Source organism: Galeopterus variegatus, unplaced genomic scaffold (assembly GCF_000696425.1).
Source record: "Galeopterus variegatus unplaced genomic scaffold, G_variegatus-3.0.2 Scaffold3536, whole genome shotgun sequence".
Classification (NCBI taxonomy): domain Eukaryota; kingdom Metazoa; phylum Chordata; class Mammalia; order Dermoptera; family Cynocephalidae; genus Galeopterus; species Galeopterus variegatus.
This window is the reverse complement of record NW_007729647.1, coordinates 180,941-202,021: the sequence shown is the minus strand read 5'-3', so window position 1 is coordinate 202,021 and position 21,081 is coordinate 180,941. Positions and strand designations below refer to the sequence as shown.

Sequence of the window (21,081 nt, the reverse complement as noted above, 5' to 3'; positions counted from 1 at the left end):
GCCGCGGTCGCGCTTGCTCATCCCGGCCGCGAAATCTGGGCCTATCCCGCGGTCGGACCACCTCCGCCCTCTTCGCCGTGACGAATCGGCGCCCGGCTGGGAAAGTGTCCGAATTCGGGGAATTTTGAGGAATCTACGGGGCCTGAAAAAATCCCTGACTGTACTGAGCATCACCGCGTCCTCACTAGAAGGTTTATTCTTCTACAGAGAGGCGGGCGCGGCCCGCGGAGACACCGGCGAGAGTGTGGAAAGTGCGGCTGCGGAAGCTCCGGACGCGAGGGGCGGGGCGTGCGCGGGACAAAGGGAAGCGGAGCCGGAGCTGCGGGCGCGTTTGGAGCCCGCCGGTGAGTGTCTCCGGGGGGCCCGACCGGGTCGGCAGGGTGGCAGGTCGTGGTGTCCCCGCCTGGCGGGACCCCGAGTTCCCAGGGGTTGCTGGGTTCAGGCCTGGCTGTGGGGCCCGACCTAGGAGCCGGCGGCGGCCTCCCTGAGGCCTAGTGGAGCGCAGGTTGGGAGGGAGTCCCATCTGGAGCCCCCCTCGGAGCGAGGTTTGCCCCTTCCGCTCACGCCCCGAAGTTGGTCAGAGCACCTGTGCACACCCCACTTGGGGGAGCTGCTAGTAAAGTGCATCTTCTACGACAAACTTAAAGGACGACGTCAGAGGAAGCCCTCGGGGCAAGGCAAGCCTGTGGGCCTCACCCCCGGGAAGGTGGTTTCCCTTTGGTCCAGGCCGCGACCTGAGGACTCCCCGTGTGGGGTGGAGTGAAAAATGGAAGCTCTGAAACAGTTTGGCCTGGGTTTGAAACCCAGCTCTGGGTGTGTGGCTTTAGGCAAGTTGCTTAAGCTCTCCGAGACTCCTGTTTTCCATCTGGAAAATGGGGATAGTACAGTATATATCCCGTGGGTAGTTGCACTGTTAAGCGAGATAGTGTAATATCCTGTCCTATTTAAGGTGTTTATTCAACAAGTGCTTATCGAGTATCTATGCCAGGCACCAGGGATGGATCCAATGTCAGACAAAGTGTATAAACACACTTTTAAGAGTTTATATTTCTAACAAAGGAGAGAGCAGTAATTTTGAATTATTAACCATAAAGTGTAAAATGCAAGGAACTTGTGTCAGTTTTTGTCAGGGCTCTCCACAGTAAGGCCTACTGGATGTTGACAGCTTCCTTAATGTGAGCAGGAAGGAAATCTGCACCAGACTCATAGGTTTCTCTGCCTGTTCTTTAAGGAAAAAGGGAGAGACCCAAATTGGACCATTGACAAGGTGTTTCTTCACACACCAGAACTCTGTGCTCCAGAGAGTTTCCTCAAAGTGCAAAATAGAAGCAAAAAATTATGTTTGATTCACATAATATTGGGTGAAAGTACTCTAGTAGTCATAGAAGTCTATTTGCCTTCTTTCTAAAAATGAGTTTTTGTGTCTTTGTACCCCGCTATTTGTGATGTATGTGCACAAGCTCGCATGTGTCTGCTCCCTTTGTGAGCTGGTAATAGTAGGACAAAACTTAATAAGAATTGAGCTAGGTATTGGGAAAACAGTAATAAATTAGATGGTCCCTGTTTCTAAGCAGCACACAATCTAGCCATATTGACAAGTTTTAAAAAAAGTTATAATAAACATATAATATCATAGATCTATGTAAACTAGATAGGAATTCAGATGAGGGAGCAATTAATTCTGCCCAGGTAATTTATCAAGAAAGTTCCATTGAGGAAATTTCGAAGTGGGCTGTGAAGGATGAATAAGAGTTTTTCGGGTAGACTCTCAAGATTTACTTCCAGCCCTTGCAAAGTTATTGACTGCTGTAAGAGAATGTAAAACTAATTATCATACCAAGACCTTTTGCACTGCCTGCAGGAAAGAAATGCTGCCCTATTTTAATAGAAATTGTCATCCCGAAAGCAAGGTAGAGCTGTCAGTATCTGGTAGGCCTTGTTGGGGTGGACTCTGATAATACATCACATTCTATTGTCATTATCTTTTTATCAGTCTGATTAAATGTTTACATGGCATCAGCAAAATGTTTTCCATACAAGAGATGACTCAGTATCATAAGAAAAATACATTTCAAATATCACTCTAAATATCCCCAGTAATTTGTTTTAGCCCTTTAAATTCTGATTAGCCAAATGACCTACAAGAACTAGTAAAATATGCAAAAGCTTGATTACTAGGAGATAAGGTAAAGTAATTTTCACTCAGAAATACCTATTAAACTACCCTATTCTTTAGGGAAACATTCTCTTATGCTTGCCGAGTTTTGATTCTCTTTTTATTTTTCCTTTTTTTTTCTTTTTTTTATTTAGTGTCTCAGATTCATTCTTAAGGAACTGAGAACTTAATCTTCCAAAATGTCAAGTAAGTTTCAATTTTTATATTTATCAATCTATGTTAATAAGAGACTAATGCCCTAGCAAGTGGGAATTCCAAAATACTCTCATTTTTTTTCTTCAAAACAGGACCATTGGTAGTTTTGTTGCATAGTATTATATCTCAGTTGTTTACAAGAAGTTATTTATTTTCTTTCAAACAGAAAGACCATCTTATGCCCCACCTCCCACCCCAGCTCCTGCAACAGTAAGTTTTAATTTTCTTGTTAATGTAATAGCCAAGTCTGGCCTTGATACAAAAACCCAGATGTCTTCCAGTGACAGTCACTCAATCATCACAGCAACAGGATGAAAAATTCAGCTAAAAAACAGCACTTCCTACTAAATAAAATAACTCTTTGCATCTTACCTTGAACCAACCCCAACATTTAAAGAAACATACTGTGAAATTCCAACCTCCTATGCTCAGTTTGTTTTTTGTTTTTTTTTTTTAATGGGAAATAAGTGACAAGTTTAACACTTCTTTCTTGTTAATCTTCACTATTAAGTCTTTAAGTTGATATTGAGTGAATGCTCATTCTGGCATTTTTTTTTTTTAAACCTAACCTTCAGCTGGTTACATTTTTCTCTACTCTCTTATCTCTATATAAAATACTTGTGTTAAATCAAGCAATAAATCTTCCAGTTTTATAACTACACTCATTGTAAATATTTATTTTCAAGCTGTTCAAGTAAGGATTTTATTATCTGTGGGTCAGATCTTGCTACTGAACTTTACTCTGCTTTATGCCTTATATTTTATTAGTTTGGGCATTGATATGTTTCAAAGTATCTAAATAATAGTTGTGAACTAATTTTTTCACCCAGCAAGCTCTGGTCCAGCTTGGTCAGCATGTAAAATAATTGTCCAACCCACAAAACAGATTTAACAGTAACTGTTCAGGACTTGTTGAAATGGCTTCCTTGTTGGGTTTTGTTGGTTTTTTTTTTTTTTTTTTTTTTTTTTTTTATTTAAAAAAAAAAACACTGTTAACATGACCATATCCTACAAAATCAGTTTTTTAATAGCTGTTAGCCCTTCCTTCCATACCCTCTATCACCTAAAATTTCCAGCTAGTCTGCTTTTCACTTCTAATTAGGTCCTTGTGAAATTTGGTTTTCTACACTAGATAACTAGTCTTATTTACTAACCCTTAGACGTATGTTTTAGTTACGTGTATCAACAGTTTGTTTTTCCTTAGTGAGATGCTTTTAAAAAGAGATAACTATCATATGTTCTCAGTTCAATTTATGTAATATATAATCTCTAAAGTTATTTCCAATAGATCTTAAAGTCCTGTGCTTGGTTCGTTTTTTTCCTTAAAGAACGTTTCTTATGACCATCTCCATGGCACTCTGCTAGTGGCTATACAGGTGGATTTGAACAATTGAGATTCTCACCTCAAAGAGCTAACCATGTACTTCAGCTTTGGAAATGGTATAAATATAATATTTTAGTTTCAATTTTTTTAAGTTCCCTTACTTATTTTTCTTGCATTATCCCTTCATAATGTTGAACAGTTATTCTCATTGTTTATGCAACCTTCAAAGATGTCATTTTGACATAAATACTGCCTCCAACAGTGTATAATATCTGAGGACAAACGACTTTTTTGAGATTAAAATATTTCAAAAACCAAGTGTCCCCTTAAGACTTTTCATATGTAGAAAGAGATTTTTTACCTTTCTTTAGTCATATTTCTGTACCATTATAATTTCACATTAACACACGAAATATAGAAGATAGGGATTAGAACATCCAAGAGAATGGATACTAAATGAATTATTCTCCTTCCTTTTTTTTTTCCCATTACTTCTACCACCACCTTTACCACCACTGCCATTACCACCACCATATCCACCACCACCACCTAAATGTGCCACTCCAAGTAATATACACTTCTTTTGTGCCTTTGGTACTTCATCTGTGTTTTGCCTACTTAATTATGCTTAATTTGCGTCCTCTAACTATGTAGATTAGAAACTGATCAGTCACTTTCTTTTTCCCTAAAGAGTATCAAATGTAATATCTGTTTGAATGTCTTTCTTTTGGACCCTAAGGGTATGTGCAGTTTTAGAAAATTGTATTTATTTTGTAACAGCTACAGCTTAGTTGGGGTGTGTTAAGTGTATTTTACATTATTCAGTTCAAGACTGATAGTGTTACTTGCATATGAAATTGAAATTACTGTCACTTACATTGATTGGGTTTCATTAGGTAAAATACCCTACTTTTGGTCTCTATTTGCTACATCTTTTTATGCATTATGCCTTGATTCTCATGAACATTGGGTGTCGTTGTATTGACCGTGAGGCTACTGCTATATAAGAGCCCATTTGTGATTACATCAACACATAAAACACAAAAATCAAGAATTCTGTTGCTGCAATGAGCAGCTATTTTGAAGGGTCGAGAACTATCAGGAAACTAGATGAAAAACGGAAGTTCAACTTTGTCAACTAGAAAAGTAGTTCACATTAAGACCAAATGCAGAAATTATTCATGATTGACCTATGGAAGATGGATCAAAGAAGAGATGGAAGAGAAAGCCTATAAAAGAATGACTGGGTCATAAAGATCAGATAGTACCCCAGAATGAAATCCATGCATTTATTACAAGTCTTTGTTTTGAAATCATGTATGTGACATCCATTGAATTCAACATATGTTCTCTGCTATTGACAATTACTGACTTCCTGATTTGAGTCTCTTCTCATTTCTCACATTATATAAAATGATGTAAAACTGTCTTTGAAGGCAGATCCATTTCTTGTTTCTGTTTTTCGTAGACAAATACATTGGTGGCATTCACATAAATGTCAAATCATGTTTTGTTTTGCATGTAGTGTTTTCAGACTTCCAGTTTATACACTTCAAGCCTTCCCACCTCAAACATCGTATATCACTAAGTCGTTATATCATCTATTGACCGTAAAGTAATCCTGAATGTTTGAAACATTTCAGTGTATTGCTTATCTCAGAAAACAAGCCACACACATTCACACAAACACCCCCAGCCCCTGCAAAAAGAAAGAAAGAAAAGAAAAAAAAAGTCACTTGCAGACTGGTTTCTCAATGAAAGAAAAAGAACAATTACAACACACCATTGCTTGTTTAAATTCAGGTTGCTTTTGCATGCCATATGCAGATCATTTTTCATTTCTGTGTTTTCCTCGTTTGAGCTCATTTCTCATTCGTGTTTTTGTCTCATTTGTTTCCATCAGCAAATGCCCAGCACACCAGGGTTTGTGGGATACAATCCATACAGTCATCTCGCCTACAACAACTACAGGCTGGGAGGGAACCCGGGCACCAACAGCCGGGTCACGGTAGGAGAATCAACTATTACAGCATCCGGCAAACAACTGGAATTGACCAGAAATGCCTTCAGAGTTAGGTCCTCTTGAATCATAAGCACAGCCACTTTTAAAAACTTTTTTAACCTGGCTTTTTGACTATTTTAAACATTCATTGTACTATCTTACTCTGAAAAAAAAAAAGAAATCTGAATTTGTATATGGAAGAAAAGAAAAATCCATTCTGTTTGGTGGTCAGTAGGGGTAAAGCCTTGAGCACTTAACACTCATACTGTCTGTAGACAAACTGAGAATTTCTTATGGTTAAAATATCCTTTCTGAGGTGAAGAATATTTTTTATTTTTCTAAGGTAATTGGCATTTGTCTGAAGGACTCAGTTTCTTAGTAAATGTTGAGCTTTCAGACCTGGCCTTTTCAGGGCTGGAAAGCTTTTGGCTGGCCTACCAGTTTGAATTGCTACACATAATTATTTGTCTTTTGGATTTAATAGCTGACCTTCTAACTAAAACTCATTTTTCTCCAGTTAAAATGAGAAAAGATTTTAACGTCACTTCAAAGAATTGCAGAATGAAAGTTGAATGAAATTAATTTGAGGTATCAGACTAGACCTGTACAACTAGGTGTGCGTTTCTAATCTGAAGTACGTATAACGGATGTGATTTCTGAAACTTAGGATGTTTCATTTAAATGATCAGCCTATCAGAATTCAAACTTCAAAGTTTTTGTTTTAAAACCATCTTAAACTCTATCCAAGGAAGTTTAGGTACCAAAAGAAAATAACCATAAAAATGATTTACTGAAAATAAAGATAAATCCAAAAGTCAAATACTTATATACATTGGAATGTGGTGTTAGTGAGAATTTGTACAACTCAGAATGGCTGTAAACTTTTTAATACCTGTTTTTCATTTGCTGTATTCATAAATACTAAGTGCCTTCAATGAATAACTTCAAAAAAGCCCTCTCACCCTGTAGTCAAGCTAGAGCTGAAAGCTTGTAACTATCAAACTTTATGTCTATCTTGGTAAGCATATTGCTTAGCTTGATAGATTTTGTTTGTCTAAATTTTCCATTGTTTCTGCATAATTTGTACTTCATAAGCATATCAAGTTTTATGTGCCATGCATATTTCATGGTATCTGAAAAGAATTCTGACAGACTTTGTGTATGTATGCATTTCACAATGCATACAATTTTTATGTGTATCAGTACATGTTTTTCCCTGCCCTACGTGTGTTGTTTCACAAGTGTAATGAATGGCAAGGTTATCAAATGGTAAAGAACATTTTCATTTAAACAACAAGCAGAATCAATTTTGGGTCATTCGTGTTAATGCAGAAGTTTATTTAAGGGCAGTGAACAAGAAAATGATTACTTTTAATAGCTCTATACAGTCAGCTCTTGATTATCTATATTAATGGAATAGAAATGGTAACTATAATATTAGAATAACTTGATTTTTGGTTTCTGTAAGCATTTTGCTCTTAACATGGATATAGTTGTGGGGATTCTCTGTTTTGAAAGTGAGACCACTCAGTGGAGACTTACTAGGAAAAGGAAAGTGTACTCACTACCTCTGGGCCTTGGTCAATCATCTGTCTCCCCCCACTCCTTCTTGGCAAATGTGAGAACCCAGCATTTGGAGTGGACACTCCCTCCGGAAAGATTAGGAGAGTTGTTGGGCATGGAAAATTTGGTGTTTTGGTTCTTTGTGGTTGTTTTCTTTGTATTATTGTTATCATAACAGCAGATTAAAGTATAATTAAACTGTTGTGTGAAGGGATTAGAAAATGTGGAGGTTTTACACTACCTTTTTTATATGAGTTGACTTCTGAAAGTTCGTGGAAGGATTCACATTATCTCTTAATTTCATTTTTTCACCAACTTTTTGAAGTACCCTCATATATCTAATTTAAACTGTATTAAGATTTAGTAGCTCTGATTTTGACCATTATAAAAGCATTTTAATTTTAAGATGACCCCAGTTATGCATTACTTTGGGGGGAAGGGCTCCTATTTGGTATTGTCTGTAAAGTGCCTTAGGCAGTCAGTGATTTGAAAGAATGATTCTGTGAAGTCCTGTGAAATATCTTCCTGTGGACTATGCAGAACACTGGATTTCCCTGATGAGTCCAGTCCACTTGGACAGTTGCAGGCAATAAACACTTCATAGAGCATGTTGAGGCCTTCTGGCATCTCATGATAGCTCTGAAATGGAATTCCTAGTCATTTCTTCATTCAGACGATGATAAGCATTCTCTTAAGTACAGATATGAAAACGGGTTGAGACAAAATGTTAAAAACACTGTATTTCTGTACATTAATGGAAATTCTGTCCTAGAAGAAAACCCTTAAATAAGACCCTAACAGAGAAACTGCCAAGAATTGGGAAAGAAACAACAACAAAAAACTCTTGAGTAGCCAAGATAAATTCCTCAAAATCATGGACTTTATTCATAGGAGATTTTCCTAGGACCTTACTCTTATGCAAGCACAGTTACTTGTTTTCCCAACTCATTGCAAATTGGAAGCAGAAAATTGGAAAGAGAGAGTGCTGCTGCTAAAGGTGGGTTTCCTGATAGCAACAAGGAAAGAAACAGATCAAAAAAGGCACCGCACTCCAAAAGCGTAACCCCTGGGCAATTGATTTAGTAACAGAGCCAGCAGGTTTTTCATGCCTCTAACAGAGGGTTACACTACAGCAAAGCAGTGGTTGTTTCTAATTGACTCTTACTGAGAAAATTTTAAAGTGTGTTCAGTGAAAAAAATTTTTCAAGGGTAAAGAAATGTTTTAAGACATTGTAGAACAATGTCTGTCTGAGATGTTAAGTAAATTGGAGGTGTATAATGATATAAATCTTCAGTATCCTGAACACCAGCTGGAATTTAACTTTGTAATTGTTTGGGGGTATATTTTGGTTGTTTTTTGGCTTTTTTGTATTTCTAAATTGACAGGTCAATGTAGTGAAATTTGGCCTCGATGTATAGATGACTCATGTACCTTTTGGGAAAAAGGAGGGGGAAATAAGCAAATTGATTAATGTTATAAAAAGCAATTCTTTGAAAAATATCAAAGAGTAAATGTTACTATACTTTGTTTTTAAAGTGTTTTAATTCATACTTAAAGCTTGAAAGCATAGGCATTTTAAAATTCTTTAACCTCTTTAATTTTTTTAAAAATTAACAGTGGTTTACCACCTTCAATTATGGGCACAATTCTAACTTTATTTGTAACCCACTTCATGGAATTCTGAAGGTTTATATTGGATATGAGTTGGAAATGCTCTTTAATAACTTCATGTGTGAAGAAGCAGACTTGTGTGTGTCCTTTCCCTGAATCCATGACATAAGGTTAGCCTTACAGAAATTCCTCTTCCCCTTGAAAGATCTCCTACAAACCTTAATGTAGATCTCCCTGTATGTGCTGCTCACATCACCACCATTGACAATTTCCCATGGCTCGTCTCACTCCATTGCCCACTGCTGGCTAAAAACAGGGTCTATCTGCATGGGCACCAGCATGGAAGGAGCAGAAAGAGAGGGTACTAATTCAGAGGTGAAATGCTTTCTAACAACTTGGTATATGAAGAAGTAGAGTTATTAAAAAGTATATAAGGAAGGAGGGAGACCCTAGTAGGAAAAGGAAGCATTTCTTGATCACAGTGGAAAGGGGCGCAAACATGCTAATAATTCCTGAGACTTTAATGAAAAGTAAGGATATGATTGGGACCCCAGCCCACAATGGAGGAGTGTCCTTGGGGTTTTATCACAGTAGCAACAGAAGAGGAAGAGAACAAAATGTCACTTTAGTTTTCTCATAAGGATTTGCCAATACCTGCCTTTTGATAATTAGAGTAAAGCCAGCACCTCTTCCTCCCACCACCCGCAGCCTGGCAAAGAGAGTCAATATCAGGGGTCTCCCAGAAATTTTGAAATTAAGTATGATTCAGCCATGATTTTTCTTATTCTGGGTCCTTAATCAAATGCAGTCATATATGTTAAGAGGAGACTGAAAAGTTCAGAAATAGGCACTCTTGGGTTAGCACTATCTGGAGCATCTACCAGAAGCTGTTTGGTATCTCTCACCTAGGTCTTAGCCCATAAAAACAACCAGTCATCTTTCTCTTTCCTTCCTTTTTTATTTTTTCTCTCGCCCACTTTTTTCTTTACCTTTTTAAAAAGTATTTTTCAGTTTCTCCTTAGCCTCCTTTTCTTCTGTCTTTTCCTGAACATCCCATTTTTCCTTTTCCTCTTATGTATTTCCCACAAAACCAGAAATTTTTAATGCAATGGAGCTTCATGATATAAGACCTCAAAATAACATAATCAGGCCCCATGTCTGCCTGTACTCTGTTACTGGTAAACTTGTTTGCTCCTACACTATGATTAAGACTAAGAAAGATGTGACTAGTTTACACTTCTTGATCCCCTCTATAAGAAAACTACAAGGTACGGACAGAGAACCTTAAGGGAAATCAAATCTAGTCATGGCAAAGGATATAAGAAGGTTTGGTTTTTCCTTTTTGTTTTTGAACCTGTGATATAGCTTTTCTGTTACTGTTTATGTGGGAGCGCATTTCGATATAGGTACAAAGTCCCCTCAGTAGACAGTGTGAGTGTGGTAAGTGCTAAAGGTTCAGATTCTGCGGCAGATAATCAAGTGTTGACTGTATGTGTAATGGTAATTGAGCAAAATAAAAGGGTGCCAGGTAATGTCCTAAATGTCAGGCGTTTGATATATAACCATATATTTTCAATGTATGGATTGTTATGTAATGTTTTATTTGTTCTTTCAGCCAGGTTGTAAGAGCAGTGGCAATAAACTGCTAAGTAAAACATTTTAAAAATTATTTGCTTAAAGTCATTTTCTTTTGATGCGAACATTTCTGAATTTGCAGTAATAGCTATTTTCAGTGGAGAAAATATAAGAATCTTGTATCCATGGACGAGTAGAAGAAAGGCGCATTAGAATTTTTTAAGGGACTCTCTTTTCAGTTTGCTGGTGAACTCCTTGCAATTGAATAATCAATGTATTTAACTCTTTTGTAGGCATCCTCTGGTATTACGATTCCAAAACCCCCAAAGCCACCAGATAAGCCGCTGATGCCCTACATGAGGTACAGCAGAAAGGTAGGCGCCCAGGAACTGGAAAGGAGTGAGGGCTGCCGTCTTTGCTTCTTTGCTTTACATCCAATTTCAGATCAGCTTAGCCAGCTTTTCTATGCATATTCAGAGGAAAGGATAAGAAATTGTAGTTCTTAAAGAGATTAGTTCTGATTTCAAAATTCCAGAACTAAAATCCGACAAGAGGAACATGATTAAACACAAGGGTTCTTCAAAAAGTTTGTGGAAAAATAGAATTAAAGATAATACAAATCTTTCCATGAACTTTTTGAAGTACCCTCATTAATTGTTAAAATCCTTAAGATAGAATATTCTGTGGCCATTAAAGTAATACCTTTTTGGACAATATATAATGACGTGGAAAAAGTGTAAAGTGAAAAAAATATATAAAACTACATATATTAATATCTTTTATAAAAATAGTAAAAACCACATATTAGTTTGAAGGGGAAAAAAGCCTGGAAGACAAGGTTATCTCTAAGCAGAAAGCTTATGGTAATTTTTATTGTCTTTACACGTCCTTGAATTTTCCAATTTTTTGGTGATGAACCTACATTACTCCTAAAATAAAAAAAATACAGTTGGTGTCTTTATTAAAGGGAAGTGCATGTTAATCTCTATCTAGAACTGTTAAACTTTTGGTCATAATTATTATATATGTATTTGACAAAATGATGTATTGTATTCTGCAAATTAACCACTTTCCTTCTAAATTCACGTGAACTTTTAGAGATATAGACTTATTGAGTTAACTCATCTTAAGTGTCTACAGTGATTGGAGATATTCTTGGCCTATTAAATTTGGAAGTATTTAGGAGTGAAGTGACTTGATACCTAAGATCTACCTTAAAATAATGCAGCAAGTTAAAGATGAAAGGAGATCCGGCCTGTCATTGATAATTGTTGAAGCAGGCTGATGAGTAATAGGAATTTGATACTGTTCTCTCTGCTTTTGTTTATGTTTAAAAGTTTCCATTTTAAAAAGTGTTTTTAAAGGTCTATATGTTTAGGCATCAATATTGAAATAGCACCTGTTTCCTTTTTAAGGTCTGGGACCAAGTAAAGGCTTCCAACCCTGACCTAAAGTTGTGGGAGATTGGCAAGATTATTGGTGGCATGTGGCGAGATCTCACTGATGAAGAGAAACAAGAATATTTAAATGAATACGAAGCAGAAAAGGTAGGGTGGGGCTGCAGGAGGATGGATACAATGTGAAGTGCATAAACACTGGCTTATTATTTGTAAAAGAAACATAAGATTTGATCAGAAAGCTGAGGCTGCACTAAGGGTCTTTCTGTCTGAGTCAAGTCACTTAATTTCTCTAGGCCTCATTTTCCTTGTTTGTAAAAAGGAGATAACTATCACAATACCCTGCTTACATCATATCTTTGGATGTTCAAATGAGATAATATAGGTGTGCATTATTATCTGCAAAATGTTAATTATAAAACTGAAAAACATTTGAATTTCAGATAGAGTACAATGAATCTATGAAGGCCTATCATAATTCCCCCGCATACCTTGCTTACATAAATGCAAAAAGCCGTGCAGAAGCTGCTTTAGAGGAAGAAAGTCGACAGAGACAGTCTCGCATGGAGAAAGGAGAACCTTACATGAGCATTCAGCCTGCTGAAGATCCAGACGGTAAGAAAATTTTGAAACTGTGGTTTTGTTTATGCTTTCTCTCAGAATTAAAATATGAGAAATCTCTTTAAGTTTTTATTTCTTAAATAGAAAATGAAGTATAATTTAAGTACCATTTCAATATCTTGATTATTTTGAGTATGATTTATGTGAATTTCCCTAAGAAAAAGAATTGCGCTTTTCATGGCAGACAATAGCGAAAACTATTTATTCTTTGTTAAAATTCTTGTTCTCAAAATCATGAAGGGTTTTTGAGTCACAATCGGGATTTTGCCTCAATTGCTTTTAAAAAGCTAATTGCCTTCTAGTAATATTGTTTTCTTATTGTTTCCCTAAATTTGTTGAATTAAAGACTCTTAAGGGAGAAAGTTAATGAGTGGGTAGAAGCATTATGAAATTTCCTTTCTAGTTAATTCAGAAATCCAACAAGAATTTATAGTTATAGCTCATGAGACCACTCTTGAGGTCATACCCATACAAATTTAATACATACACACACACATAAATGGCAGAGCTTCCTAATTGCCATTCCATGAATAGTTTGCATGTGTGCAGATTGCATACCTCTTCCTCTGCAGTGAGGCAGGGTCTGAGGCTGCACGGAGCCCCAGAGATAGCCACCTCCAGCTATGAGCACACACATCTGTATGTCTAGCGTGCCATATAAATATTATTTTCTCTTTGTGCTTCTGTGATGCAGAAAAGATTGGACACTCTACCTACACGTGACAGAAGCATCACGAAAATAATTTAAGATCCCATTTTAAAGTAACAGTTACAAAGAGGAAGCTTTTAAGAGCTTTAAAGAAGAGACCAATGAGGGAGGAAACAATAACACCACCTAAAGAATTAATTGATACTCTTAAAAGGAGGGAAAAACAAAAATGGTTTTTCAAAAGAATGAACTGGGATATTGACAATGTTCTCATAAATACAGACAATAAAATATAATAATATAGACAAGAATATGTAATGGAAGACATATTGCAAGTTAGGCAGAATCAACAATGCTAAAGACACATCAGCATACACAGACCTTAATTACTCAGATGGGGTGATTAGTGCAAGAGAAACATACAGAACTAAGAAACAAGAAGAAGATCCAGTCTTCAAACAATTGGGAGGGTGGGGGTCAGTACAAGAGGAAACAGGCTAGCAACATAGAGGCTACAAGTAGGAGGGGGTGATTAGTGCAAGAGAAACATACAGAACTAAGAAACAAGAAGAAGATCCAGTCTTCAAGCAATTGGGAGGGTGGGGGTCAGTACAAGAGGAAACAGGCTAGCAACATAGAGGCTACAAGTAGGAAATAGTTAAAGTTTTCATTAAGTGAAAGATAACAGCATGAACATTGAGGACTGAAAAGATTCACTTAGGAACAGTCTCAAACTGCTGTTTTTAAGTAGGTAAGATCTTAATGCTGCTAGTAAGAATAGACAGGCAATAACAAAGATGCCGCATAAGAATGACTTTAGACTTGGACTTTATCCCTCAGAGCTGAGTAGAAAGAGGAAGACTGAGGATGTAGAAATGCACATTAAAACCAAGAGAAGGGTGGCGTAAGTACAATAGCTGCTACCTTCTTTAAGAGGACTGTCTAAAGATCTACAGGACATCCACAGTTATCCACAGAAGACAGTGAAGGCCTTTGTAAATGAGACTATGAGATGAATAGCTGGTGAATTAGATAATAACTAGAAAAAATATACCCCCCCATATCCCATCCTCCCACAAAAAAAATCAGACAACTAAAGTGCAGCAAGGAAGGACAAGTCCAAATTGCTAAGACATTATTTCCCCTACCAGTGAAAAGAAAGCAAAAAATAACAACAAAAAAAGATAACTTAGATGGAGGTAGTGCAGTTGGACCATATATATAACCTTACATGTGAAAAACCCTTCCTGAAAAAGCAAAAAGGTTACAGAATTTTTAAAACTCTGTCTTATCCCAATAGTTTTAATTTCACAATTATGTATCCTAAAGAAATTAGTCAAAAGGAAACAAAGGGATTTTTTGTTTGTTTGTTTGTTTGTTTTGTCTTTTTCGTGCCGGTAAGGGGATCGCAACCCTTGGTGTGGTGTCGCCCACACTGCGCTCAGCCAGTGAGTGCACCGGCCATTCCTATATAGGATCCGAACCCGCAGCGGGAGCGTTGCTGCGCTCCCAGCGCCGCACTTTCCTGAGTGCGCCACGGGCTTGGCCCCACAAAGGGGTTTTTTTAACTTTTTACAAAAACAAGAGTTTGTAGCTGTGATGTTTATGATAATTAGGGTTTTAGGAACTACTTAATTGCCAAATAATTAGGGAGGTGCTAAACTATGAGAGCAGCACAGTGTGGGCCTCTGCAGCACGGTTTCCTAAACTGTCCCTTCACCTCTGGGGGGACACTAAGGTGATTAGGTGGCTCAGAGAGGAACTTTTGTTTTAATGTGCATTGCTTAGAGAAAACATTCTCTTTTTTTTAATTAATGGTACAGGTTGTTAGCAGATATGTGGAAAATTGTGAAGGTGATAAAGCAAAGGCTGAGATTAAGGAAACGCATTGCTATTAAAAATAAGCAAGTAAATCAGACCCATATTATATGTATATGAACTTGAGTAGTACCATTACATACTGACAGCAACTGTATAAGTGTACAAATTGACAAAAATTAAAAGCAAATTTGGAATCAAATATTTTTTTTCCCCATTAAATTACTTCAGGGCCTTAATGGTTCTTTAATAAAGTGTAAATGCTGGTGCGGGAAAATGAATATTGCTAGAGATAAGTTTTTCTCTGCAGTGATAAGTTGATTTTACAAATGGGCATTGTCATTTAATTTTTAAATGCTGTGGTGACAAAGACACCACCCAGTTCATATGTTGTTCATCAGTTAAATGCCTTAAATTACTACCAAGGGAGTGAAACATTCAGCAAAATTTCAATTACTGTCATCATGTGCAGCCTTTTTGTTGGTTCCAAAGCCAAAAGAGATATGGTTACAGCCCATTAGCATTTCAGCCAAATCCTTCTCAGACATACATTATCATTTAAAGACTGTGAGACAAACTAATACCTTGGCCAGTGAACACATTTGTGTCCTCTGTATGGTTTTTATCAAGTGACTGCCCCAATACTCCCATGAGTGTGGTCAGGCCCACTCGTTAGGCCAGAAAGGGCCATATTTCCTTCATAATTAAATGTTAACACTGTTACACTCTCCTGTTTATGGCTACTGGTGACCTAATTTCCAGGACGTCTTGTTCATTCCAGATTATGATGATGGCTTTTCAATGAAGCATACTGCCACCGCCCGTTTCCAGAGAAACCACCGCCTCATCAGTGAAATCCTTAGTGAGAGTGTGGTGCCAGACGTTCGGTCAGTTGTCACAACAGCTAGAATGCAGGTTCTCAAACGACAGGTCCAGTCCTTAATGGTTCATCAGGTAAAGTCACAGAACATTTGTTACAATAAACTGGGCCTGTGCCGTAAATTCCAGATGACATGCTTCTTACACCATGCGTAAATATACCTGTTAAATATTTCAGTCTAACCTATTCCAGATTTGGGGAAGAGGTTTAAGGGAGTGGACCTTTCCCAGAGGTTTAATGAGTTTGTCATTACAAACTGTAACATACAACCTTGTAATGGAAGGTATATCCATTAAGAAATACGTGTAAACTCAAGAATTTTGAGGCACCCTGTCAACCTTTACTGCTTTACTAAATATTTTTTTTCCAAAGAAATTACTTACGCCTGAAACAGTGTTCTCTAACATTTACTTATTAATCAGTCATTCCTCTGTGCTTCATTTTATATTTTTAAAATCTTACCTGAACTCATGATATAAGTAATTCAAATTAAAAATTCAAAACATTATTTGTCACACTGTTCAAAAGTGTGGACCATTAAAAAATGAGACATATTCTGTTTGATATTTACTTTAGAGAAAATAATTAACTAATTATAAAGCTTGATCATATGTCTTACAGCGAAAACTAGAAGCTGAACTTCTTCAAATAGAGGAACGGCACCAGGAAAAGAAGAGGAAATTCCTGGAAAGCACAGATTCATTTAACAATGAACTTAAAAGGGTATCCGTTTAATGTGTTATCTATACTTTTATCACTGTGCCTTTTACTTTTTTTTCTCATTCTTCTTTCCAAAATAATGTTTTTACTAAATGTTGTTCACCTTGAAGTAGGGTTAACTTTACTATATAGCCTTTAAGATCTTTGCTTTATAAAATATTTCCATTTTCTGGCAAAGTTGTAATAAATTTGAAATATCATGTAGTACACACAAGTACTCGGCCTGTACAGCCTTCTTATGTTCTAATTTAAACTCCATGCAGTCATTAATTATTTTCACATTGGGGGGATTTTTTCTAATCCTCATTAGATATAGTTCACAGTCTGTGCTTTGTATTAAAACAGGTAAATCTAGTATTTGGTAGCATTAAATATAAAATGGAAGCTTTATGTATAATCCAGTACTTTCAGTATTGCTTCTCCAACCACTCTTATATTTGATGTTATACAGCTGCTAGAGCAACTTTCTTCTCCTGTGGACACAAGAGTTTCAGCGTAGACCTAGAACCATGTTTTTTTCTCCCATCTATATATATATAATTCATAGGCAAGAAAACCCACCTTTGAAATAATATCTCTGGTTCAAAGATTATTAAAAAGAAACATTACTAAGAGAATTTAATTTTTTCCTGACTAGTTGTGCGGTCTGAAGGTAGAAGTGGATATGGAGAAAATTGCAGCCGAAATTGCACAGGCAGAGGAGCAAGCCCGCAAAAGACAGGAGGAAAGAGAAAAGGAGGTGGTGGAGCAGGCTGAGCGCAGTCAGAGCAGCATCGTTCCTGAGGAAGAGCAAGCGGCACACAAAGCTGAGGAAAAGAAAGATGACGAAAGCATTCCCATGGAGACAGGTACCCACCAGCGACACCAAAGAGAATGTCAAGGCTTTTTACAATTGTCTTTAGTTTTGATTTTTCTTTCTAAATGCTTTTCAGAAGTCACTCTATTAATCTTTCCTTTTGAATTATTTTCCATGTGACCTACCCAATTCTTTCCAAATCTTATCTCCAGTCTTGCCGTTTGAGGTCTTGCTTATGTGCCCAGATTGATTCATGTCATTTTCTGGCTTGAGAATATAAAGTAGAAAGGTGCAGTGGCTAAGGATACTGGCGCTAGAGTCAGACAGATCTAGTACTGCTTTACTACTTGCTAGCACTGACTTTGGATAAGTTATTTTATCTCAGTTTCCTCATTTGTAAGTATTCTAGGACCTGCCTCTGACAGTGAGTTCCAGTACTGGGCTTGACATGATATTGACATTCAATATTTTAAACTTTATTGTTAATATTATTTAAACAAGATGCAGTTATTGCTCTTAAGATGATCATCTTTGGTGTTCCAGGCACCAAAGCATTCAGCAGAATGAAACCTGCAAGCCAAATCCTGCTGCCACCTGTTTTTGCAAATAAAATTTTACTGGAACACAACTACACCTGTCTGTTAACATTTCGTCCATGGCAGCTTTTGGGCTACAACAATATAGTTGAGTATTTGCCACAGAGTGCCTGGACCACAAAACCTAAGATATTTAGTCTAACCCCTTTACAGTCAAAGATTGCCAACCCCATCCTAGAAAGACTTACTTCTAGGTATACTGATTTTCCTGATTAAAAGCATCCCTCAAAGTAAAAAATAACACGTAAAAGTTAAATAAAGTACTGTTTAAATCGATTATTACTTTAAATGTTGAGATCACCTTCTTTTCTGGCACTATTTTGGTCCTGCTTAGTACGTTACGTAAACAGGACTAAGCTAAAGGTAATTATGGGAAACACAACCAAAGTCTTCCTGGCCCACTGGTGCAAGAAGTGGGAGGGACAATATCATAGTTTGTACTCGGATGACAACCTCTGATTGTCATACTTCGTACTCAGATGACAACCATCTAGAAAATATTTAATGGAATGTATCTTTACCAAATATTTGTACAGAATTTAATTCAGCAAATTAATATTTAAGATAGTTGGATTTTAAGTTTTATTATCTGAGCCTCTTTCTGTTTTGTATGAACGTGTTTTTATCTTAACGAAGTTGGAGCACGAGCATGTTTGTGGTTAAAGCAAGAGCTTGAAAATTAGAATATAGTTTTTTGCTCATTTTGCAACTAGACAGAACACTCAGTCCTTTGTCTCTGTTTTGTCATCGATGCGTGGGACATGTCTTATTCTTAAGGCCTATCACTCTTTACTCATATTCCATCCTTTCAGGTTAAGGGGAAAAAAACTGAAGAAAATCGTTTGAGATCATTAGAGTAAAAATCTCATGCTCTTAATTTCTTGCAGGAAATGGCCCCACATGACTTTTAATAAATTATCTAAAATATCAACCTTATATTATTTCCTTACCTGCTTTCTCCTCATTTAATCCAAAACACTTCAGAACAGCACTCTCCAATCGAAATAAAATGAAAGTCACATGCCATTTTAAATTTTCTACTAGTGACTAGTGACATTTTTTCAGTCAAGCAAAACAAGTGAAATTAATTTTAATAATGTAATTTTTTAACCCAGTATACTCTAAATAATATGATTTCAAAGTGTAATTAACATTTTTTTAATTATGAACGTTTTTACATGCTTTCTTCATACTGTGTCTTCCAGTGCATATTTTATACATATGGCACATCTCAATTTGGAAGCTGAATTTTCATCAGAACTATTTGATCTGTATTTAGATTTCATAAATTTACGGCTAAAAATAGATTTTCATACCCCAAATTGTTCCAAACATGCTGGAAAAATTCCTCAGCCACTTTGGCTCATTTCAAGTGCTTAATTGCCACACATGGCTAGTGGCTACGGAATTGGGCAGCACAGCTCTATACTGTCAGCATAATTAGAGTAATTTTTGCTTTGGAACTGACAGTGACAAATGTGTGATTACAGAGGAGACACACCTTGAAGAAACTACGGAGAGCCAACAGAATGGTGAAGAAGGCACATCTACTCCCGAGGACAAGGAGAGCGGGCAGGAGGGGGTCGACAGCATGGCAGAGGAAGGAACGAGTGACAGTAACACTGGCTCCGAGAGTAACAGTGCCACAGTGGAGGAGCCACCAACAGACCCCATACCGGAAGACGAGAAGAAAGAATAAATACTGCCTTGTTTTATGTGTTCTGAATACTTTTTTAAATGAAAAAGTGTTTTTTGGTTTTAATGGTGTTCTGTGGTTTGTGTATTAATTTTTTTCTTGTCCATATCACACTACCAAAGGCTTTTGGGCCATTTAGCACCATGAACCTAATGGCACAGTCAGTCACCTTTCTACGCGTTGTGAAGTGGCTCTTTTCCTTGGATCTTGTTTCTAGCCCTCAGCTGCTGAAAGCCTCAGAATTTAGATGAAGTGAGAAAACACCCACCTCTTTTAGAGAATTATCCTTTGATGCTGCAGAATCTACTCTTACAAATGCCTTCCTACAGCTCACTTGGGTGCTTACCAAAGCCATAGCTTTAAACCTTTCAAACCTCCCCATCAACAGCTTCCTGAAAGTCCCCTCTCTTGTTTACTTTTGTAAAGAGTAGCTTCTTGAAAACATAATCATGTGTGAGTATGTATTTGTTCACTTACCCTTTTTTATTTTTAATCAATGTCAGATATCAAGAGTTGTGTTAAGGAGTTGGGTGTAGCCTGCAACTAACTACACTTGGTTCTTACTGATCCAGAAATGGTCTCCATAGTTAAAAGTAGTTACTAGGTTATGAAATAGTCATTGAAATGAACACAGCACATGTACATTATCTATACTGCCTTTTGTTATAATTAGTATTGGGTATGTTCTGGTAAACTCATCCTTATTGTACAGGAAAAAAAAAAAATTACTTTTTTTACCAGGTTTCCCAAAGACAGAATAGATCACAAAGCTTAAGGAATTGAATATTCATATATTCAACTAGATAACTTCAAAATGATTAGCCCATTCCAGAAGCCAAACAGCTGGAATTAAGTTCATTCACTTGAAATTATTTTACAATAATCGAAACATTCAAAACCTCAAGGCTCAGGATCCCATAGATCAGAGCCTACCTTTTTGATAAACTCTTAGTAAAGTCTTGGAGACTAGAAGCAAGATAGTTTGTGACACGTAAGCTTCCCAAAAACTAGAATAGATTTTTACTGAATAGTGGTATATCTGATGGTATATGTTTCTTAAAGGTCCAAATGTAATAAAAAAAAAAAAAGAAAAACAAAAGGTCTCAGTGTTTTTAATGCACTAAACGTTTATATGCAAGACAAACATACAATTTTGTTTCTATGGTGTAATACAGTATGGAATGGCGACTCATAGCCATTATAAATTTGCATACTCGGGCCCCTTGTGTCACCCAACTATGTCTGTAAACTGCAGCATAGTAAGTTCACTTGTACAAGACACTTACGAAAATCGGTTTCCTTATAGGCATGTCACATATGGTGGGTTAATCTTTGACTCCAAAAGTAAAGGGAATACATTCCTGAATTAACATGAGGAATATAAAGAAACCTATGACATTTAAATTATCTTTTCTTTTTTTTTTTTTTTTTTTTTTTTTTTTTTTTTTTTTTTTTTTTTTT

At 36.8% G+C, this 21,081-nt stretch overlaps 1 protein-coding gene across 5 annotated transcripts; it reads left to right on the top strand.

Moving 5' to 3' along the window:
• The first annotated feature begins 208 nt into the window (after positions 1-208).
• On the top strand, positions 209-20,708 carry SMARCE1 (SWI/SNF related, matrix associated, actin dependent regulator of chromatin, subfamily e, member 1). Of its 5 annotated transcripts, XM_008585353.1 has the most exons (11): positions 209-344; positions 2,311-2,362; positions 2,538-2,581; positions 5,599-5,703; positions 10,741-10,821; positions 11,863-11,994; positions 12,288-12,459; positions 15,714-15,886; positions 16,434-16,535; positions 17,170-17,380; positions 19,415-20,708. In XM_008585353.1, the coding sequence occupies exons 2-11, from the start codon at positions 2,356-2,358 to the stop codon at positions 19,621-19,623; spliced, it is 1,236 nt and encodes a 411-aa protein (XP_008583575.1). In that variant the 5' UTR covers positions 209-344; positions 2,311-2,355; the 3' UTR covers positions 19,624-20,708. The 5 variants fall into 5 exon arrangements, with proteins under 5 accessions (XP_008583575.1, XP_008583577.1, XP_008583579.1 ...); XM_008585355.1 differs by lacking the exon at positions 5,599-5,703 and having other exon boundaries at positions 211-344; XM_008585357.1 differs by lacking the exons at positions 2,538-2,581; positions 5,599-5,703 and having other exon boundaries at positions 215-344.
• Positions 20,709-21,081: the final 373 nt, after the last annotated feature.